This window comes from Lygodium microphyllum, chromosome 20 (assembly GCF_053477565.2).
Source record: "Lygodium microphyllum isolate KBCC chromosome 20, Lygodium_microphyllum_v1.1.10, whole genome shotgun sequence".
Lineage (NCBI taxonomy): Eukaryota > Viridiplantae > Streptophyta > Polypodiopsida > Schizaeales > Lygodiaceae > Lygodium > Lygodium microphyllum.
In genome coordinates this window covers 114829774-114851463 of record NC_141154.1, presented here as the reverse complement: position 1 = coordinate 114851463, position 21690 = coordinate 114829774, and the positions used below count along the sequence as shown (strand labels likewise).

The 21690-nt window shown below is 42.0% G+C and overlaps 1 protein-coding gene across 3 annotated transcripts in view; it reads left to right on the top strand.

The window, feature by feature from the left end:
* UVH6 (RAD3-like DNA-binding helicase protein) overlaps positions 1-21690 on the top strand; it is a 66733-nt gene that overhangs the window by 41286 nt on the left and 3757 nt on the right. The window contains exons 5-9 of one of the 3 annotated variants that reach the window (XR_015687562.1): positions 2864-3044; positions 8868-8992; positions 11277-11366; positions 11623-11727; positions 11822-11891. Coding sequence is in view for 1 of the 3 variants with exons in the window: in XM_087660874.1 (XP_087517000.1) it covers positions 2864-3044; positions 8868-8992; positions 11277-11366; positions 11649-11727; positions 11822-11898 (552 nt within the window). In the remaining 2 variants the exon portion in view is untranslated. Of the gene's footprint in view, positions 1-2863; positions 3045-8867; positions 8993-11276; positions 11367-11491; positions 11728-11821; positions 11899-21690 lie in introns of those variants that run through there. The other 2 variants (XR_015687563.1, XM_087660874.1) reach the window with 2 other exon arrangements.

The window sequence follows — 21690 nt, the reverse complement described above, 5'->3', positions numbered from 1 at the left end:
ATCCATATCCGTATCGGGTCTAAGTGCAAAAAGGATCTCGTTGCCATCTTCTAGTGGTGGTGGGCAAAAGGGCTTCTTACATGGTGCAAGTGTCTATGTAAGATTTTAGAGGCAGACAATTGTGGAGGCAACTAGGGAACTCACACTCTTATTTATTTGGTGTGCTATTTCTTTCAATGTGGTCACTATACATCAATGGAAGAAGGCAATTAGGGCAGTGAGCCGCATAGGGTGTGAGTGGGAAGGCCCATCTACGGATGCATTACGTATACAAGAGCTTCGAAAGGAGAAAACATCCATAGAGGCTCAATTGGGGCCCTTGAAGGAGACATAGGCAAAATATGGATGCATAATATTATGCGATGGATGGTTAGATATGCGCCAAATGAATGTTTATAATGTTTTAGTGTCTTCATGTAAATGCACCATTTTCATTAAGGCCATCGATGCCTTTGCCTTAGGTTTTACCATCATAGAAGTTTTCATTTGGGAGCATATGCGATAGGTTATCATGGATGTAGGAGTCCAAAGTGTGGTGCAAATGGGGATAGATAATGAAAGCAATTGTGTATCTATGGGATGCATGCTTGAGAAGGTGTTTTCTAGCACATTATGGACTTCATGTGTATTTCCATTGCCTTGACTTACTTATTGAGGATATTGGGCAAATATCTTGGGTGGATGACATTTTCAAGACAACAGCAAGTATGATAAGATTTGTGATGAAGAGGTCATTTGTTACTAGTATATTTTGAGTCAATAGCATACTTGAGCTATTGAAGCTCTTTGCTACTAGATTTGCTTATATGTTTATTATATTGGAGAGGTTGATATGGGTCCGCTCAAATTTGATACGGACCATTACATGCCAGGAATGGCTCACATGGAGTGAGGTTGATATGGGTCCGTCCAAATTTGATACGGACCATTGCATGATAGGATTGGCTCACATGGAGTGAGAGAGAGTCTCCAAAGGCTCTTGCTTTTAGGCACAATATTTTAAATGAGAGTTGGTGGGTTGAGGCAGAGGCATTGGTGAAAAGTCTCACTCTTATTTACACTGTATTGCACATCACTAATATGGAGGGGAGTACTTTGGGCCTTCTATATGAGTATATGGATAAAATTGGCAAGGCTTTGCTTCGTAACAACTTTTTGCCCCAAGACAAGTGAGTTTTTGTTTAACTTTAGTGTTTACGACTCCTTGATGATCGATCATTATTCTAACTTCTAAGTTTTTTAACTTATTTTATCTATGATTCATCATCCATCGCTCTAAAGGGTTGATGAGATTCGTGCAATGTGGAATGTACAATAAGATTGGTTCCATAAACCAATCCATGTCACACATATCTTGCATTCTCTTTGGTGCAGCGACGAGTAGTACACTAGCGACGAGTTAGAGGAGGGCTTCATGGAGTACATGAGAGGCCTCACAGGAGATGATATAGATATGATGAGGAAAGTAGAGGATATGATTTGCTGGCATTCTGCAATCATTCTTTTCATTTTGACCGACCCACAACTAGGCTTCGAGAGACATAGCTTCATCACCTCTATGTCATTACGTACACAAGAGCTTCAAAAGGAGAAAGCATCCATAGAGGCTCAATTGGAGCTCTTGAAGGAGACATGGGCAAATATGGATGCATAATATTATGCGATGAATCAAGTGTATAATGTTTTAGTGTCTTCATGTAAATGCACCATGTTCATTAAGACCATTGATGCCTTTGCCTTAGGTTTTACCATCACAGGAGTTGGCCCTAGATGAGTCACTATCAACCTTTGAGCATCCATCTCCTCTATGTCATTCTCTTGATTGTTGCCTTGGTGCTTAGGATCCATAAGAAAAGATTCTTTATGCACGTGTATAACCTTCTATCTAGTTCCTTGAGCTGGCCCTAGATGAGTCACTATCAACCTTTGAGCATCCATCACCTCTATGTCATTCTCTTAACTGTTGCCTTGGTGCTTATGATCCACAAGAAAATCTTCTTTATGCATGTGTGAGGTATAGTAGTTCCACCTTTGCACAACTGAATGATGAATCTTCTCATAATGCCCCTCATTGGGTGCCAACTCTTGTAACTTCTCATTCAGCCTATCCATGGCCTGATGTACCTCACCAATGTATTGTTGCATAGCATTTATGACTCTCAAGAGATGCACAATCGGGATGCAAAATGAGACAATCTGTGAAACCCTTGAACAATAACTCTCTTTGCTTCTTTGAGCTCACATTCGGGCAAAGCTGCACCTCGGCTTGTGAAGAGGATGTGCTTGTAGCTAATCACAATTGCCAGTCGGCATTTAAATTTTGAGAGCTTTTGAAAGAACAGTCGAGCTATAAATGCTTAGTTTACCTTGTTTGCTTGGCCAAAGCTTGCACGTCCATAGGCACGAACCTTTGCTAGTTAATGGGCAGCTGGCATTTGCTGTGTGCTATTGATGCCTGAATGTAGGAAATGCTATTGGTGGGTATTCATATATGTGCTATGATTTAGTGGCCTGCTTTGTAGAAGGATGTTTACAAACACTACTTTGTCACAATAATCTAAAATATGTCATTAGTGGACTCGTGATAGCAAACATCTATATTAAAAGTTATTGTTGGGTGGTATTGGCAGATGTAATAGATGGCAGTGAACATTGTATTGGGGCTGATTTAGTACCTTGAAGAGTGTAGACATGGTGATTGAAGCAAGTGAAAGTTGACAAATGTGGCTATTTTTCCTTTTGCTTTTTGTGTGATAAATTATGCTCCATAGGAATCCATATTTTGAATGCTTAATATTGACATTGGAGAACTACTTCAGTTTTCTTTTTATGAAATTGCCTCACACTAACATCTATATTTCAGTGACCAGCTTCCTGTTAGCACAAAGTTTGACATGCGGAGTGATCCTGGTGTAGTTCGAAATTATGGTCGGCTTTTACTGGAGATGGTTGCTGCTGTTCCTGATGGAGTGGTGTGCTTTTTTGTCAGCTATTCATATATGGATGGTATTGTGAATAGCTGGAATGAAATGGGTATCTTGAAGGTGTGCTTCTAAGAACAGCTTAGTAGAGTGTTTCTTTGATTGGGTGTCTGTCTTCTTTTAAATTATAGCCTCTTGCCATAGAGCACACATCAGATTGTAATCTAGATGATGCACTGTATTCTTGACCCAGACGTATCTGAGGCATATTGAGGATGTTAATACAACTTCCTCATTCTTTGCAGTATGGTTGATCTTTTTGATGCCGAGATCTTCATTATCAGGATTACCTCTGAAAGTTTTCTCAGTTTGATGTCAATCCATAGGGTTGCATGAATTTCTCTTTGGATTTCAGTAGCTCCTTCTTGGCTTAACATTCTGGTTTTATGTAGGAGATTATTAGGAGGATTACTGCCATTTTGGCCATTGGTAGGTAGTCTATTAGGAGGATTGCTGCCATTACTGTCATTGGTAGGTCATCTGTCTGTAGCACTCTTCCAGTAGATATTAAGCAAAGGATCTAGTTTGATTATCATCCATAGTACACACACGATAAGTAATGGATTGTGTGTATATTGTTATGGTACCAAAGATTGCAACTGACATGATCACAACATGACTCTGAGGGCTCTCCTTGAGTAGCATCAGATTTCCATCTGGCACTGGGATGTAATGATTGGTCACTAGCTTGGCTAGTTCCTTCACCTGTTGTCACTATAGAGCAGCTCGGGTGGGTGTCAGCCTTTATTGTTCTATAGCAGGCATGCCATGTGGCGCATTTTTCCTTCTTCTCTAGGGTGTTTTCCCCTTATCAGATCCAGCCTAATTGAGTTATTAGTTTGGCTTGAGTATTAGCTTATCAGGTGGTAACCTCAGTGTCACCCACACTTGTGTTTTCTTCAGATGTATACTTGAGGATAGAACATTTATAGATGTACTTTAATGTGTGATTCCTTCTATATCAGCTTAACATTTGGGCATCTTCCCTTTTTCTGCCTGAGTGTTGTTCTAGTGTGTATCATTGAGCATGTGTTCCGATGGGTCTCTTTGCAAATCTGTGACCCAGCCACTTGGGTCACAGGTAAGAGTTGGTATTGGAGCTGTTACATTAGGGTCTGATCAAATTGTAGCTGTTCAGTCCTAGTCTACAACAGCAGACCAGTCCTGGAACCAGGACTTTCCAGTCATCATACCCACAGGTGCTGGTTTGAGAGCATATACATGCAAGGGAAGACTGGACAGGATCGGGAGTTGCAGGGTGCAATCTCGGAATTCAAAGCTGGACATTTTGTGTTTTACTTAGTAGCCAGACATCCATACAATTCCAACATGCTGTGCTAAATGAAAAAGAAAGCTAAGTGAGTGGAGAATGCAGTGGAGACTTGAAAAAATACGGGTAAGACTAAAGGAAATGGAGTCTAACTAGCCTAAGGTTCCTAAGATACTAGCCTAGTGGGAGATAATGACTGAACCAGTCAAAGATGCCATGAGGCAAAGACTGAGGCAGAGATTCAGGATCTACTGCAGCAGTGGCTAGTCCACTGAACATGGATACTAGGGGGTGGAGAAACTGCGCTATTGCCCTTGGCAAGGCCCCCTCCCAACTGTCTTGGAGTGGTGCTACCACTGCCGAAAGGTGCCGAGGTTAGTTTGGGAACGGGGATTGGATTCGGCTTCAGTGTGGATAAAATACCCTTAGTTATGGATAGTGTGATTTTGGGTATGGGTCTAATATGCTTTGCCTTTGAGCGACAATTGTCATCTACATGGCCGGATATTTGGCAAAATGTACAAAACCTTTTCCTTTTAGGCAAGTAATGCCAGTAGGGTCTTTTTGAGGTTTGGATTTTACCACTTCCTTTTTCCTTCAAAGGAGGAGATTGAGTGTTAGCATTGGAACGTGATCCATGTCCAGGATCAATCAAGGAGGGTTGGGCTGGGTCTAAATGGCTAGGTGATTCCTGTCCACTCCGTGCTTCCTTTAATGAAGGAGAATTCTCATTAATACAAGAAGAGGGTTCATGTGATTGAGCAATCCAAGAGGTGTGTAGAAGGGGGAATTCCCCAACACAACAAGACTAGAGGACAAAGAGTGACACAATTGTGGATCTACAAGAGGTGCTTAGTGCGTGAGTGGCATTCCAAGCAACAAAGCACTAGAGTGCAAAGTGGTAAACCTATGAGTGTCTAGTGATGGCCTAAAACCTAAATGTACATCCAAGACAATATGAGCTAAAATAGGATAATCTATGATAGGTATAAAGTAGGGTTCTAGATTGAATGTAGAGGAATATAAGTATGAAGTGAAAGTGGGAGGTAAGGGCTAGAAAAGTGAGGGTGAATGTGAAGTACCAAATGCAGACTCAAAGATAGAAGGTAAAGGATTACCTTGTGGAACATCTCTACTCATAGAGTTTTCTTCTACTCCAGATTGGTACCAATCTAGGTCTCCAATGTAAAGGAATCTAAGTCTGAAGTGAAAGTGGGAGGGAAGGGCTAGAAAGGTGAAGGTGAATGTGAAGCACCAAACTCGGACTCAAATAAAATAGAAGATAAAGGATTACCCTACAGAACATCTCTACTCATAGAGTTTAATTCTACTCTAGATTGGTACCAATCCAAGTCTCCATGGTGACTTGCAACTTGTCCCTATATAATCCAAGAGCAATATAGACATAATCAGAATTCAAACTCACACCAAAATCAATGGTATAAACTTGCCATTGGGATTGTTTGTAAATAACTTGAAGGTTGTGTTCCCAGTGGATAGTTTTACTCAATCGAGAGATGATCAGTCTCATCAGTAGAATGCTCAAACTAAGATGCACCTTGTGAAGGAATATGAAACGAAGAAGAGTTGGGGCTTTGTGAAAGATCCCTAGAAGAAAGGTTAGTAGATTGAGCATTGTCCTCCATATCAAGACCATAATGCCTCAACAAAGCCTCCATTGCAGGAGCAATATGAGAAAACATTAGAGGATCCAAAAATGGAGTGGTTTGAGCCTCATGAATTAGCACATGACTTAGTGTGTAATCAAGAACAAACTAAGCAACTCCGCGACAGCCTCAAGCAACTCTTTAGAATAGCATTGGCTCTAATATTATGTAGAGATATGCTAGGGCTTGCAAAAGAAAGCATTGAGTGTACAACTATGAGGGAAACATAGAGAACTCAAACACCAACACAAAAACACGATTAGAGAAGAACTCTGAAGTGAATGAATGAATGCTGTGAATGGGTCTCTCTCTCTCTCTCTCTCTCTCTCTCTCTCTCTCTCTCTCTCTCTTTTCTTTCTTCTTTTTTTTTTCCTTTTCTTTTTTCCAGCTTTCGCACTCAACGTGTCACAAGAATGTTTGAAATGCTCACACACCTCTCTCTCTCTCTCTCTCTCTCTCGTTGTTCACTGTTCCTGTTCATTGTGAGTGTGTGTGTAGTTGAGCTTCAATCCATCAAATTCATCAGCCTAAAGTGCATTGATTATTGTGCTTTTATAAGCTTTGGTTAGCCATATGTTAGAAAAGTGGTAAATGACAATGAAAAAATGAACATGGCTATGCACAAATTGTAACGGGAATAGGAATCCACTATGAGAATCAAGTGTACAATGTTTGGTGCCAAGTCGCACACTCTAGAAACTTTCTCTGTTCATACCAATAATTTGCAAGTACAAGACTAATGACTATGGTTACACTCCCTCCTTTTGTAAACAAAAGTAGAGAAATTGTATCAAAAGTGGGTTTTTCAATAATTAAATAACTGTACGAGGCCACCCATAAATTAGGGTGTTAGAACTGTGAGAACTTGTGAAAAGACCACTTTCAACACCCTCACTTGGAGTAGGTGAATAAGCAAATAATAGAAACACTATGGAGTAGACAAGCTAGCCAACATGTGTCTCTTGTAGCCATACAAGCTCCATGAATAGACCATTGTGACACCAAGATTCCTCCATTACATTTTACCACATCCTTAAGGTTCCTTGATGCGAGACCATATGAACACATTGTGTTGTACATCCTATCATGAACTTCATACTTGACACACTAGTCCAATGCTTGGAGTCACTAGAACATGTGGACTTCATGACAAACATCAAATCCATTGAACAGAAAGATTAATGTCATAGGGATGTGGATTTTTAACTCTCTTTGGACACTTAAGTTGGGACATTAAGTTGTGCACATGTAAGGTGCACATATGAGATCAAGTTAGATGTGTGCCAAGATGACAGATAATCCTAGCTTTGGCAATGGGAGACATTGGCAAAAGTTATCATGGACGAGTGCTAGAGGGAACGTAGGACAGATCTTGGTCAGGGATATTGAATATCTCCTTCAAGACTTTCAGGTTCAAAGAGGTTAGGAATTTAAAAGTGAGGTTGGGCATGGACGAAGTTTGGGCTTGGATGTGTATTTTCCAATTGGAAAGGGCAGGTTACAGAAGGGGGCTGACAGCAAGAGAATATGTCTGCTGCTTAGGTCAACAGCAGGCAAGGGTGACGGCTGATCTGGCAGCTTGTGCTGAACAACAGCCACAAGAGGTTTTTTTTTTTGGGGGGGGGAGGGGGAGCAGAAAGGAGGAGGGGAGGTGTGATGGGAAGGGGGGATGCCACAGGTGTGGAGAGGAGGAGGGCAGTGTGAAATGGGTGGGTTGGGGGGTTGGATGGGTGGAAGACAGCATGAAGGGAAGGGAGAGGGAGTTGCATGCTGGTTCTGGGAAGCTGCAGGGTTGGCAGCCAGGGGAGCAGTCAGTTCATGTCTTGATTGTTTTTATAACAAGGTTGTTTTGAAACGTGTCTCAGGTTGGGCAATACACGTTTCACTGTTTTGCATCCCTCCAAGAGGTGTTTCCAGGCATTTAACACTCCCTCATGGGGAGAAATATAATCTAATACTAGTTTTTGATTCTTCTTAAATTTACAGATTTTCTGTTTCTTTGTGTACAGTCTTGACCATAGCCCCAGTACCTGTGTGAGATATATCATTTACCTTCTGATGAGCTCTGCAAAAAAGGATTGTAATGAAAGCTTTCTCATAGAATTGTAGTAGCAGATGTGGTACATGGGCTCTTTGTTTTAAATGTTAAAGATTGTCTTGAACATAGTGTAGAAGCTGATGTTCTGTTCTTGTATTGCTCGATTCTTGAGTAGGAGGGGGATGAGTCCTACTAAGATTGTCAAGTGCAAAGAGAGACTGATATTCTTGAGGAGAGACCCCTTCATACTGTGTTGTATGTAAAAATATGAGCTTCTTCTCAGGTTATATGTTCTCCTAGGCATGCTTACATGAAATTCTCATAGGCATTTAGGATCAATATCATAGCCTCTCTACTTCTTGTCGTATGGATGGTCTACTACTCTAGGCATGACAAAGCTATTACAGAGGCTGAATCTAAAGTTCAAAAACTGACTTGTCACTGGAAAATTGAGTATTTAAATATTTTATAGAAACTTGCAACTTTTACTTTATGAACTTGTAACCTGCTTTCATTACTGAGATATTGGATTTGTACAAAATATTCCTTGCAAGTTTTTATACCATTTCAAAACCTTTCATTAGCACCTATGGAACCTGTTTTGTTTCATACATTTCAAGTGGACCTTGTAATATTGTTCTATTTGCTGTCACATCCTTGTACCTCAAACTGATTGGGTGCACACATAAATGAGATTGAATATTTGCACTATATTTTCAATTCCTTCAGTCAATTTGGGTCACATGATGACAAAACTAGCTTGTTCAATTTGGAATACATTATAGTCTCTGTTACTGCTTTCTCAAATAAGCTGTTCAGGGAATTTCTTTGATGGTATGTAGATGAAGGTGAGAGTGTATGTGTCCGTTTGCAATGGCCATGTTATCTTGTTCTAAATCTTCATCCAACAGGATATCATGCAGCACAAGCTGGTTTTTATAGAGACTCAAGATGTGGTTGAGACAACACTTGCCCTTGATAATTATAGGAGGGCTTGCGATTGTGGCCGTGGTGCAGTATTCTTCTCTGTTGCCAGGTCCTCTGATTGTTTAAGTGGTGGTTTTGCATGGCAATGCATGCTGTGAAACTGTTCTTGTAATCAGTGCTTGTATCTAGATCATGTTTCTATTGCTTGAAACCTTTATGTACTATATACAGATCCTGCATGAGAAGTAAAATCTGACATCTGACTGATGTCATATCATGGATAGTTGCAATGAAACACATCTCATCTGTAATTCGGTACAAAAGTATTGAAATATTTTTCTTTTTTTATCCTTGTTTGGAAACATGTTTTTGTGCAGTCAAGGTTCTTCAATGTTTTGATGCCGCCTTATAAAGATCCAATATCACATTGCATGTCCTATAGTTTCCTCTTCTTTCTTCACATGCTTCTTTCTTGTGATTGTCTTGGGCAATTTGTTTTTTTCTTCATGATTCTGTAGGCTTTTAGTGAATTGGACACAAATGTAATAAGCCATGATATTGTCTTGGGCAATCCGTAAGCCATGATTCATAAAATTCCCACGCATGTTACCAACATTATACACACTCTGCAACAGTGTAACAAGAAAGAGTCACAGGCAAATTTGTAAAAAGAAAGAGCCAAATGTAATTAAAGAGTTGGGAAGAGTATACCCCAGTGCATTATAAAAGCATTCGTTTGCTGGAAAAGGAGATGATAATGGAGACTTAATCTTAAGTGCTTTGTCACTCTAACCTCAAGGCATGTGCTGGGCATATCTTATGTATCCTCAGTGCTCCAAGTACATTGGCAATGGGTATTTTTTGGGATAGTTGCGGTTCTTAGATAAAGTGGCAGGCTCTTAGGGCTCATATATGTGACATGATGAAGTTAGACGTTCAATACCCCATTCCACAGTTTTTGTTCACAACACATGACCTCCCAAGATGAGCTGGTTTGCCATCTTTTCTCCTCTTGTCAAGGAAAAGAATTGTTCTTCTGCAGTCTTGGATGGTGGCCCATTCTTTTTGGGACAATTCATGGATTCGACTTAACCAAAAATCCAAGATAGAGAGTGAGGGCTGTGGTTGATCATGATAAACTTGGCTTATTGATCATAGTACATAGCCAAAGTACATATCTTAAAGCTTATGGGTGTAGGAGAGGTGTAGGCAGACACAGGGATCATTGAGAGGGGTTCACATTCTCACATATATTGGCAGTACACTGCTCCGATGGATCTTCACGTAGCCCATTGTACAGGACTTTCTCTCTTGAGAGCAGCCAGCCTCGGAAATCAACCTGTTTTCCCTTACAATTTTTTGTCTGGGCTGTGTATTGTAGTTGTATCTTGGTTTTTCAGGTAGAAGGGTGTTCATTTATAGGTTCTTTTCTTTTTGGTTGGGGGCATCTTATAGACAAATTCTACTGGAGTAACCATTCCTTGCAAGCAGCAAAATCCAAGTAGAGTTAAAGGTTACATCTGATTGTGAAGCAACCAGTCCTGCTAGCAGCAAAATGGAAGTAGAATCAGAGGTTGCATCTGAATCTCTGAGAGACAGAAAGGAACATACAATTTTTTAAAAAAGTGACTCTCATGTTCCAAAAATTGCTTTTTGGCAATGCTGTACTTCCCGCACAAAACTGCCTCTAGTTGTATATCTCAGATACCTCTACCAAAACTGCACATACCATTATGACATGCAAATTGCTCACTCTCAAACCATTGGTTATGAAATTACCCCGTCATGTATTCAGGGCCCAAGCATAGCCCTGTCATATGGTCCACAAAAGTTTTTCTTCACAAGCGAGTTCGAGGAAATCTAGGCTCTAGCAATCAGCTGCATCAATAGCCTGTGCAAAGAGTCTGTGGCAGCAAGTAAATGTGGCATACATCAGAGGGTGTTCCTTGAGTACAGGAATTAGAAGCTTTCTTTCTTTCAATCTTCAGGTAACCTCTGTCCATTGTTATAAGCAAAACACCTCCAGGAAATCCCCTTATTTAATGATTACTTGTTTTTATAGATTTGTGCAATTGTTGTCATCCAATGCTCATTATTGACTAGCGTGTTGTAGTTATAAAATGAAGTAGCTAAGAGTCTTGGTCTGTGCTATAAAGCTTGACAGATTTTCCTTTCAGGCCTTATCATTCTTGAGATAAAACAGAGAAGCATACATTCCTGCTAATGCAGCATAATTAGACGGGTTACGTGCAGCATGAATCTCATGCTAAAATTCTTTATGGTTCTATCTCTTTTCAATGGCATCTGTGTGTTATGCATTCATGAACAGAGTTCTCATCTCATTCTTTCATTAATTTGTTTTCATAGCCTTCTTCTGCTAACTCATCTTGCAGGGGCAAAGTAGCAGAGGGTATTGATTTTGATCGTCACTATGGACGGTTGGTGATTATGTTTGGGGTCCCTTTTCAATATACATTAAGCAGGTACAATTGACGCTTCTTTCATTTTATTGTAGAGCTTAGAAGACTGATCATTCCTTCTGCTATGAGCGTGTAAGTTTTATTTGAACAATTTTGGGAATGTCAATGACTTTCCTGTACTTTTGCAGAACCTGTCTAAACTGAATGGAATGAATGAATAGCTTGTGCTACTTTGTCAGATTACAGCATAGAACAATTAGCTCTATCCTCTTTCCATCACATACAAACTGTAACAAACAGTGTCACAATATGTATACAGAAGCTCAAAATCTGTCTCAAATGCAGAATTCTCATAGCTCGCTTGGAGTATCTGAGGGAGACCTTCCAAATCAAAGAGGGGGACTTTCTTACATTTGATGCCGTGGTATCTGGAATTTGTTTTGCTGTTGTGCTGGATCATGAAGAAAGTCTATTGTATGCAGATTTGTATCTAATGTTTGCTTCATCTTCTACTATAGAGACAAGCTGCTCAATGTGTTGGACGTGTCATTCGTTCTAAGGCTGACTATGGGATGATGATTTTTGCTGATAAGAGGTGGGTTGCATGAATTTTCTTTATTTCAAATGGTGTTTTTATCCTCTTCTATTTAGGTAAAGATTTTGGTGGTATCTTGTTTTTGGATCTTCAAATGATGGTTTGAAGTTATTACTGATAGTTAATGATTAAAGATAACGCTGATAGTTACCTCTAAGTGAACTTGATTAAGCATGAGCTGTGGAAAAGATTCCAATTTGTAAGCACCATTTTAATATGCTTCTTAGTTTAAGACATTGTCTAGATGGTAAAAAGAATCCTAACGTGCCTTATTTTGGAAATTCCTTGTAACATTGTTCAGTCTACTAGGAACAGTACCCTCATAGTGAATATTTTGGCCCTTGCCATCTCTGATAAGCTATAAAAAAATTTAGGTCTCAATTAGTCTTAAGATTATTTGCCAAGTTTCTTTGTACAGTCCAAAAAGGCATCAGCCTCCATTGGTCGTCGCTGTACCACATGCTTGGTGATCAGAAGTGCTTAGACACCATCAAAGTGCATCTTAACCTTGATTAGCTGTCACACTCACTGTGTCTGCTGTTGGGTACTATTGAAGGAGGTTAGCTCAGCAGCTCCACAACAGAACAGTCCTTCAACTGCAAGATGGCAAGTTAAGACCAAATTAGGGAAGGTGCATGGGATTCATGGCATCCTCGAAAGAGATCATTTGCACTTGAGCCGCAGAACATGTGTCATGGTCCTTCAATTTATGCACGAAAATTGGCTTCAGCCCTGAGGAGTATCGCTGATATATTTTGTGCCTATGTGCAGCTGCTGGAGAAGGTTGTAGAGTTCAGATTGCCATACAAATAGATAGTACAGGCATTGTAGCTCTCCTATTCATGATTCTTTAATTTACTGATTTACTATTTTCAAATCATTGTGTTTGGAAGTTAATGCATCACTGTGCTTTGGTTCATATTTAAGGCCGAATTCATGGTTCTGCGGCTGGGACACATCACCATCTCTTTCAGGATGCGAGCATTTGATTGTCTGGAGTGTAATCACAAAGTTTAAGTTACTGAGTACATGATGTATAGGATGACGAACAAGAATCCTAAAAGGAAAGGCTATGATTGTGTGATGATGCATCTGCTGATGGTCAGAATGTAATGGGTCAACAAGCTGCAAATGCATTGGATGTGAATGTCTCTTAGTTAAGAGAGCCTAAAGAGGCTTGAAATGTAGTGCAAGCAGAGGCATTATTCGAAGCATGGCTGGCTAGTGTAGTGGGTACTCTAGGATAGTTACTTAGAATCTTTCCTTTGCTGAACCTATGCAAACAGAGGCATTATTCGAAGCATGGCTGGCTAGTGTAGTGGGTACTCTAGGATAGTTACTTAGAATCTTTCCTTTGCTGAACTTATGCAAGCTTCTTCTGTGCCTAATAGGACAAAGAAGCATTCATAGTGTAGGGAGTTTGTTAAGACTCATGGGCAGCCGCCTTTTTGTATGCCTTTCAGTGAACAGTCTCCAGACATGCAAAAAACGGAGGATACACTATTCAAAGTCTATTCAGGAATGCATATGTCATGTATGGTAACACGGGCATGCAACTAGGGTTGCAAAGTGGAACGTATGGGAAGTTCAAAGATCTTGTGAGGCTATTTGGTATGTGAAGACTTGGGGATAGTTTTGAAATCCTTGTTATGGGTGTTGCAAATATTGCAACTAGCATGGTACCAAGTGGGTGCACCAAGAAATCGCAGCATGTAACAAGCTGAAAGACATCTAGTGCAATGCATGTGGGAACACCATGATGCTGTTCAGATACATGATGAGCAAATATTGGCGTGTTAGAGTTCCAGTTTGCAAGGGTCTTTGATGAACTGTTTGATGGTCAGTGAGATGTGCTCTATACTCTTATAGGAATGGAGTCTTTTGAAGTATGGTTGTGTGAGAGTGGACAATAGAAGTGGAAGCAAGAAACACAAAGCAAGAACACAGCACAATGAACAGAGAATGAGAACAACGACCTCAAGAATGAATCATGTGTCAAAAGATGACGTACCAGCGAGACAATAGGGTTTGCGGGGAGGAACACAGAGTGAGCTTGGCAAACACTGAGAAGAGAAGAAACTCTGATGAATGGAATGATGAAGATCTGAATCATGGAAGTGAATGTGATACAAGAGAACAAGGGTGCCTTAGCACAAGGAAGATGTTGAGGACAGCCACGAACCACAAACCACGAACCGCAATGTCCTCCTGAAGGGTTGTGAGGGTAGTGGAGAGGCTGGAGAGAAGAGGTGACGGACTGAATGAATCAACTGTGAAGAATGAGTGATAGAGGCAGCCTATAAATAGGCAAGAGACTGCTTAGGGTGCAGCCAACCCCTTTTTGGGGCTTTTCAATGTGAAACCCTAAACACAAAACGCGAAATCGTAAACGCAAAACATACAACACAAACTGCATGTGAATGGTTTCTCAACACTCTCTCTCAAGCCCAAAAATGAGAAAAAGAGAAGAGTGAGGTGGAGATGGAATGCTACATGTTGAAGAATGCTCATGCAGCAGGTGCCACTTGGGCAGTATCCCTCGTGGGGAAATTGTTCACTTGCCCAAGTGCCCTAGTACAAAGATGATGAAAACATGCAATGCATAGGAGGAATGTCGAATTTTTTGTGGTGCTGAGAACCATAAGGATATGCCCGTACTTGATCTCGAGAGTTGGCTCCATGCTGATCAAGTGACCGAGGCAAGAAAAAGAGGAGAAAGAAGATGTAGAGGATCCCTAAGATCCAAGATTTCCCCTTGAAAGGTAACTTGCAATAAAGAACAGTAGACATAGTGAACTGGAGAATGTGAAACTCAACCTCGAGAGAGAAGCCACTAGCTCCGTGCATCCATGCAAGAAGGAATACGAAGGCCTCGTCACCAAGTCACGACTGAACTTCCAAGGTCTCGATCTAGGTAGATCCTTGAGATCTTGGGTATCAATAGGCGAGATGACCGTTGGAAGGAAGCCACCCCATCCAAGGGTAGAGAAAGAAGGTAAAATGCCTCTGCTAGGGTGTGCGAAGGATTGAGCGGTGGGTGGGGACTCCCTTTGAAATTGGAGGAATAGGAGCCCCCTCTGAAGTTGCAGTAGATGTAGATGCCCCCTCGGAGGGCAAAGAAAGATTATCCCCCTGTGAATCCCCCTCTAAGGAAGATAGGGAATCCAAAAACTCATGGATCACGGACTCCCAAATGTTTGAGGATGAAGAAAGTGCCGCCGGCTGTGCCAAAGAAGGTATCTGGGGCGGTGAAGAACTCCTAGAGATGGCCTCTTGAACCTGAGTAGGCGTAGGTGAAGGGTGGGGCTCAGATTGATGGGCAACAGTCACTGCTTCTCAATGGAGCAGACCAAGAAGTCGAAGAAGAAGAAGTTGCTGAAGAAGAAAGAGGTCAACCACGAACCATGAAATGCAATGTCCGCATGAAGGGATGTGAGGGCAGTGCAAGGGTTGGAAGTGAATTGCCAGTGGGAGGATGCTACTAGTAGCAAGAGGTTGCAACCAATAGAAAAACGCAGGGTACAACAGTTTGCCAGCAATCTGGCTGAGCCGTTGGGTTGCAGAGAACAGCTGCTAGGTTGCAGAGAATAGCTGCTAGCAGTTTGGCTGAGCCGCCAGCAGCAAGGAGGAGCCACTAGCAGTCTAGCTGAGCCACCAGCAGCAGACAGTAGGCGCTGGAATACTACCAGGTGCAGCAGAAGGTTTGCCAGCAGTAAACGCATCAAAGGAGAAGTGGAGGTGGCAGCAGCAGCCCTGAACGCAAGTTGGAAAACAGCAAATGCAAGAGGGAGCAACCGCCAGTTAGGGTGTTGATGTTGCGGAAGAAGAAGAGAAGTGGATGCCAAACCCACCACCTGTCTTTGCCTTCACTGGAGTGGAGGATCTTTGCCACTGTTTGAGCAGATCTAACTTTGATACCATGTCAAAAGACGACGTACCAGCGAGACACTAGGGTTTGTGGGGAGGAACACAAAGTGAACTCGGCAAACACTGAGATGAGAAGAAAAGAGAGAAGAAACTCTGATGAATGGAATGATGAAGATCTGAATCTTGGAGTGAATGTGATAAAGGGAACAAGGGTGCCATAGCACAAGGAAGATAATGAAGACAACCACGAACCATGAACTGCAATGTCCTCGTGAAGGGGTGTGAGGGTAGTGGGGAGGTTGGAGAGAGGAGGTGACGGATTGAATGAATCAACCATGAAGAATGAGTGACAGAGGCAGCCTATAAATAGGCAAGAGATTGTCTAGGGTGGCGCCTGGAGGGAGGGTGCCGACTGTCTAGGGTGGTGCCCCATTGTGGGCGCCCAACCCCTTTTTGGGGTTGTCCACTGTGAAACCCTAAACGCAAAACACAAAACCCTAAACACAAAACGTAGAACGCAAAGTGCATGTGAAGGGTTTCTCAACATCATGGGCATGCAATAGTATCTATTGATGAAAGCATAAGAATAAGGTACAATACTACTGGTGTAACCGGCAGACAATGTGATTGACAATTCCTAGAGTCTCCCCCTCTCCAGATGATGTGATACAATGAGAGTGGAAGACTGCTTATAAAGAGGCAACAATGGAGCAATGCCCAAGTGGATCATAGGAGCGAGACTTGAGAGGATTAGTCTGCCCGTTGAAAAAGAAGCTGCCAATGGCTTAAATACCCATGATATGTACCAAACTAATAGGTCTATGTGTCACAAAGTAGTTGAAACTGGGCAATGAGTTATAAATGCTCCATTGGAAGCAATAGATAACTTCCTTTGGCCAACTTTAAGATGAGAGATGGATGCTTTTGTAAGGTCTTTCACATAGCAGCCATAAATTTTAGAAACGAAGCATTTCAAACATGTTTCAAAAGTTTCTTTCAAGAGGGGCCAAAATAGGAAATGTGTCTTTTTATGAAGGGACTTTTTACAGTTTTAAACTAGGGGAAAGAGGTTTTCAACTAGGGAGGTATACTTAGTGATGCATGTGTGCATCTCTCAAAGTGCATTTGGGATATTTTGTCGTGTGAATTGTCAATGTTGGTGAGAGAAATAGTGGGCAAATGCACTAGAGTAAAGCAAGATTGAGTTTGATGACTATGCATTGAAGAATCATTGGTAAATTTGGGACTGATTCATAGTGCCCACCAATATTAGAGTTTGCAGTGGGGCATTGTTTGGTGACTATAAAAGTCCATATTTGATCTTGGTCAATTGGGTGGTTGACAATTTGTAAAGCTTTTTAGCAATCATAAAATAATATTGCAAGATGCCATACTTGTTTTCAATTCATTTTGTTTTCAAGTTAATGCACTACTGCCCTATGGTTGATGCCCCTCCTCTCAAAAGATGTGGAAGGTTTTTACTGGCATTTACTGGGAATAAAGGATCTGTGTTGATTCTAGGACTGGTAATTTGGAGCTCTTAGTACGTTGAAAACTCAAGCCCTTGTAGATCCTCTAGTAACACATCGAAAACAATGAATAAATGGTTTTTTTGTAAATCTTGGAGTATGCTTTGGTGGAACCTACAATTATGTAAGGAAAAATAGTTTCTAGGATAGTGGTAGCACGAGATTAGGATAGCTTTGGAGGGACTCAGTTTATGGGTACAAGGTTCTTGGGGACTAAGGTGGCCCCTTCTCAATCTTGAGAGAGAAGTGCACTCACTTCCTACATCTCTCCAATTGAGGAAGAGGATCTATTTACCAATTCTCAAGTCTTATGGCCTTGTTGCTAAATCTATCTATGTTTTGGTAATGTAGGTATGGTCATCTCTCTTTCTCTTGCTTGAGTATACGTTTTTGCAAGTCCATTGTTTGAGGCTTATCTCCACTGAGGAAGATGATGGCATTTGTAAGGCTTGCTTAGAGAGCAAGCAACATTGTACTTCATTTTGTCAATAGATAGCTTTCATGCTTGAGGTGCACTTGATCCTTTTCACTTGTCTTTTTGTGCTGGTTCGCTTGATTTTTTTCTACTAATTGATTCTTCCTCTTGAGTGGGGTCTATTTTTTATCCCTCGAGTCGAGAATATTTTTCTATTTCGCAAAGTGTTTAGTCTCAAATGAGATTGAGGTAGGTAGACAAGGAGTACCCACATCGATAATGGTGGGTGAGTTTTTCCAAAGCATGTGTAGTATGAAGCCCCACTTCTCCATTCCTTACATCCTTTTCTGAATGGGGTTGTTGAGCAGGAGAAATAAATTGTTGTGGTGATAGTCTTCTCCATGTTGTATAGGAAAGAGCTTTATCACTCCTTTAAGATAGGGCTCATTTTCATGGCAATCTATTTGCTTAGCCGTATACCTTTTGAAGCCCTCCAAGTCATCACTCAATAGGAAGCCTATAAGTATATGGTGGTCTTTCTCATCCACGCTGTTTTGGTTATAGTGCCTTGTGCATGTTGTAGATGGAAAGGGGTGCAAGTTGGCCTTTGTCCAAACAGCACATCTGTGAAGAAAACTGCTAGGGTTTGCACTGAGGAAACACAGAGTGAACGACCACGACAGAAACACAAAGAGACAGACACAGACATAGAAAGCAAAACTCAAAACTCAAACACAAATAGAAGAAGGGAAATAAGAACACAACTCTGAAGTGAATGAATACTACAAATGAATGTAAGAGTGTACAGATACTCAAGGACAGAGCAGTGCCTCAGAGAGTGACGTCCATCTGAGGGTGCCCCAAAGAATTAGGGTTTTTGGGGGACCATTGAAACTCTCTCGGACCGCTCCCCTTTTTAGGGTTTTTTATTAATTAAGTGTATTTCGGGGCTGTTTTAAGAATACTAATCGGCTGAAAAGTGTGTTCTAGCTCAACACTCCCTCTCAAGCCCAAAAATGGAGCCAAAAGGTTAGGCTAGCTAGTTAGATTTTTACTTAATCCAAGGCGTTTCACCTCAAAGCAGTCAGGGCATTGGACAAAGGGTACACGTCGGCTGCCCAGTGGCTTGCCAAGACTACAGAGGCGATGGTTATCTTACCAAGGGAGTCCAAGTAGTCACCCTAGAGAGGACAGGGCATCGGACAAAAGAGTGGCGTACCAAGACCTACAAAGGCGGATGGAACCACATTGAACTTAAAAAAAAAAAAGCGAGTTAAATTTTATGGGATGTGGCCGATTGAGTAACAATGATTTAAAAGATGCGAGTAGGGAGGGTACAACCGACACATCACAAAATAGTACAAGCTTACCCATCCACTCAAGGATGTCGATGACGAGGGAAAATATGATGAGGGAGTATGGTGAGTGGTGTCAACAGCCGCCGGTGGAAACAACTTAGGATCTGCTCAAGTGGTGCTTTGCACAATGAGATACAAAGTATGCTACATGTTGAAGAATGCTCATGTAGTAGGTGCCACTTGGACAATGTCCCTTGTGGAAAAATTGTTCACTTGCACAAGCGCCCTAGTACAAAGATGATAAAATCATGCAATGCAAAGGGGAAGATACAACAGGGGGGAGAAGCTAATGTCGAAGACAAAGTGCTGAAGCTTGTAGAATACCAAGAAGGGTAGGAACCCCCTCTCAACCTGGATGTAAATGCCGAAGAAGGAAGAGGAGCCTGATGTCGGTCTTCGTTTGGTGTTGAGAACCGTAAGGAAGGGAAGAAGATGAAGTGGATGAAGCACCTCACTGGAAGAGCAAGGTAGAAGTCACCGCCATGATAGCATCAAGAGAGATGTTGCACAATCTGCCTCGAGATGGGAAATCGCCATGTTGGAAGAAGAGGAAGCACTCCTAGGATGATGAAACCATGAAAGGAATGGTGCACGTCCCTACGTCTCTAGCCTAGGTAGGACCAAAGCAAGCTGCAAGTTAGCCCTACATTGAAAGACAAAACCTTGTAAATGAGATGAGAATTTGTAAACATAGAGGTGAGTGGTGAGATGGATCAAAGCAAAACATAACAAAGAGAAAATCTAACTGAAAAGACAATGCAATGAATATGTATGTGTGTTAGTAAATGCAGCGGAAGACTTAAAAATGGAAAAGCTAAGGACAATGAATCTTATGGGCCTGACTCTAAGAGTGTGAAAAATGGATTCTAGACTGACCTAGGGTATCCTAAAGGACCTAGAGACATGCTAGTCTAAGGTGTCTACCATCACGTACGTCAAGTAGTAAGGCTCTGCCAAGGGAAACGAGGTGGAGAAGGTGAGATGGATGCATGAAATGCAATGGGATCGGGACCTGCAGACCAATTAGCCAGTCCCTTAGGAGTAGTGAAAGAGACTGTCTGTTGAGATTGTGCTCGGGCCACATGTCCAGTAGCAACAACGGGTGCTGAAGGAGCAGATGAAGCAGGAGTGGAAGGCGTAGCTCCACTAGCCTGTGCAGTTGCAGCGGTCTGTTGAGGCTTTTTAAGTGGAAGACCTTGGGCCTTGGAGCGACACTTCTCGTCCATATGGTCTGCTCTCTGGCAATTTGTGCAAAACCGGTTTTTCTTAGGGAGTTACTGCCAGATAGGTCTAGATTCTTGGGTTCCATCTGAGGAAGAGGAGTCACCCTTTGATTGGCTTGCCTTCGCATCTTGCCATTGTTGGTTTTGCCTCCCAAAGAAGAGGCAATTAACCCCCTCTGCTCGGAATAAGACTGTGGTGAGGATTTCTTGTGGATTTGATTATGCAGCCTTGCGTAATGCAAGAATTGGCACTCAAACTCGTAGAAGGTTGGCAATTGAGACTGTGAAATGATGTGCTGAATGAAATTGAAGTATTTTTTGAGCAACTTATTCAAGAAGAATGTAACCTCATCGTCGTCTGACTTTGGAGAGCCAATAGTGGCGAACTTGGCGAGTAACCGCCTATACTCAGCGAGCTTGACTTTCAGATCATCCCCTTCCTTAATAGAGAACTCTTGAAGCTCAAAGTCGAGATTTATGTGTCGAGTACGATCTTGGACCGCATAGCGGTCGAGAATGTGATTCCAACGCTCTGACATGAGTGGGAAGTGCTATAACTGAGAGTGAAACTCAGGAAGCAATCACTACATCAGCTCAACATTGGTTGTGGCATTGCAGGCTCTCCATTGATGGATGTAGTTAAAATAAGCTAGTCGAGGGTCTGGCATAGGCTCTAGACCAATGACGAGGTTCCAAAGGCCTTGAGACTCAAGCACTTGTTGCATGAAATTCGACCAAATGGTGAAATTCGACCTGTTAAAACGAGTCTTATCTGTGAAGGCATTCTTGGCCGTTGCAACAGGAGTGGTAGTGCTTGGAGATTGGTAGTATGAAAAAGTGTAATGGGGGTAAGATGGGGGAGTGGAGTGCACTTGGGAATGGGCCCCAGAGTGCCCACCAAACATTCGGGTAGTGTGCAAGGTGGATCCATAGGTTGGGATGGGCTGACTAGGCATGGATATGGTAGCCGTATGAGTAGCCCAGGGTGGAGGTGGGATGGGAACACGTGAAGTAGAAGATGAAAACCCTTTCGTAGGTGTAACCCAAGGTAAGTGGGATGACACACCATAAGCCGAGGATGGAATCCTTTGCGTCTGAGTGGTCATGTGAGAGGTGAATGTGGGAGTTGTGAGGGGGATGCCCATCAAAGCCGCCCCGGGAGCTATGGGTGTGCTCCTTTGCAGAAAGGTGAGAGGCACTGTGTTAAAGGGTGGCGTTCCCCCTAATGAAGTATCATGGTGCAAAGAGGTAGAGAATGGGGTAGAGAAAGAGAAGGTGCTAGGAGCGGAGATGGAAGATCCAACCCCTAGTGTGTGTGAAGCGGATGTGGAGTGTAATCCGAGATTTTGAAAGGATGAAGAGGGATGATCAAGGGTCGAGGTAGAAGAGGGTGGGATGGG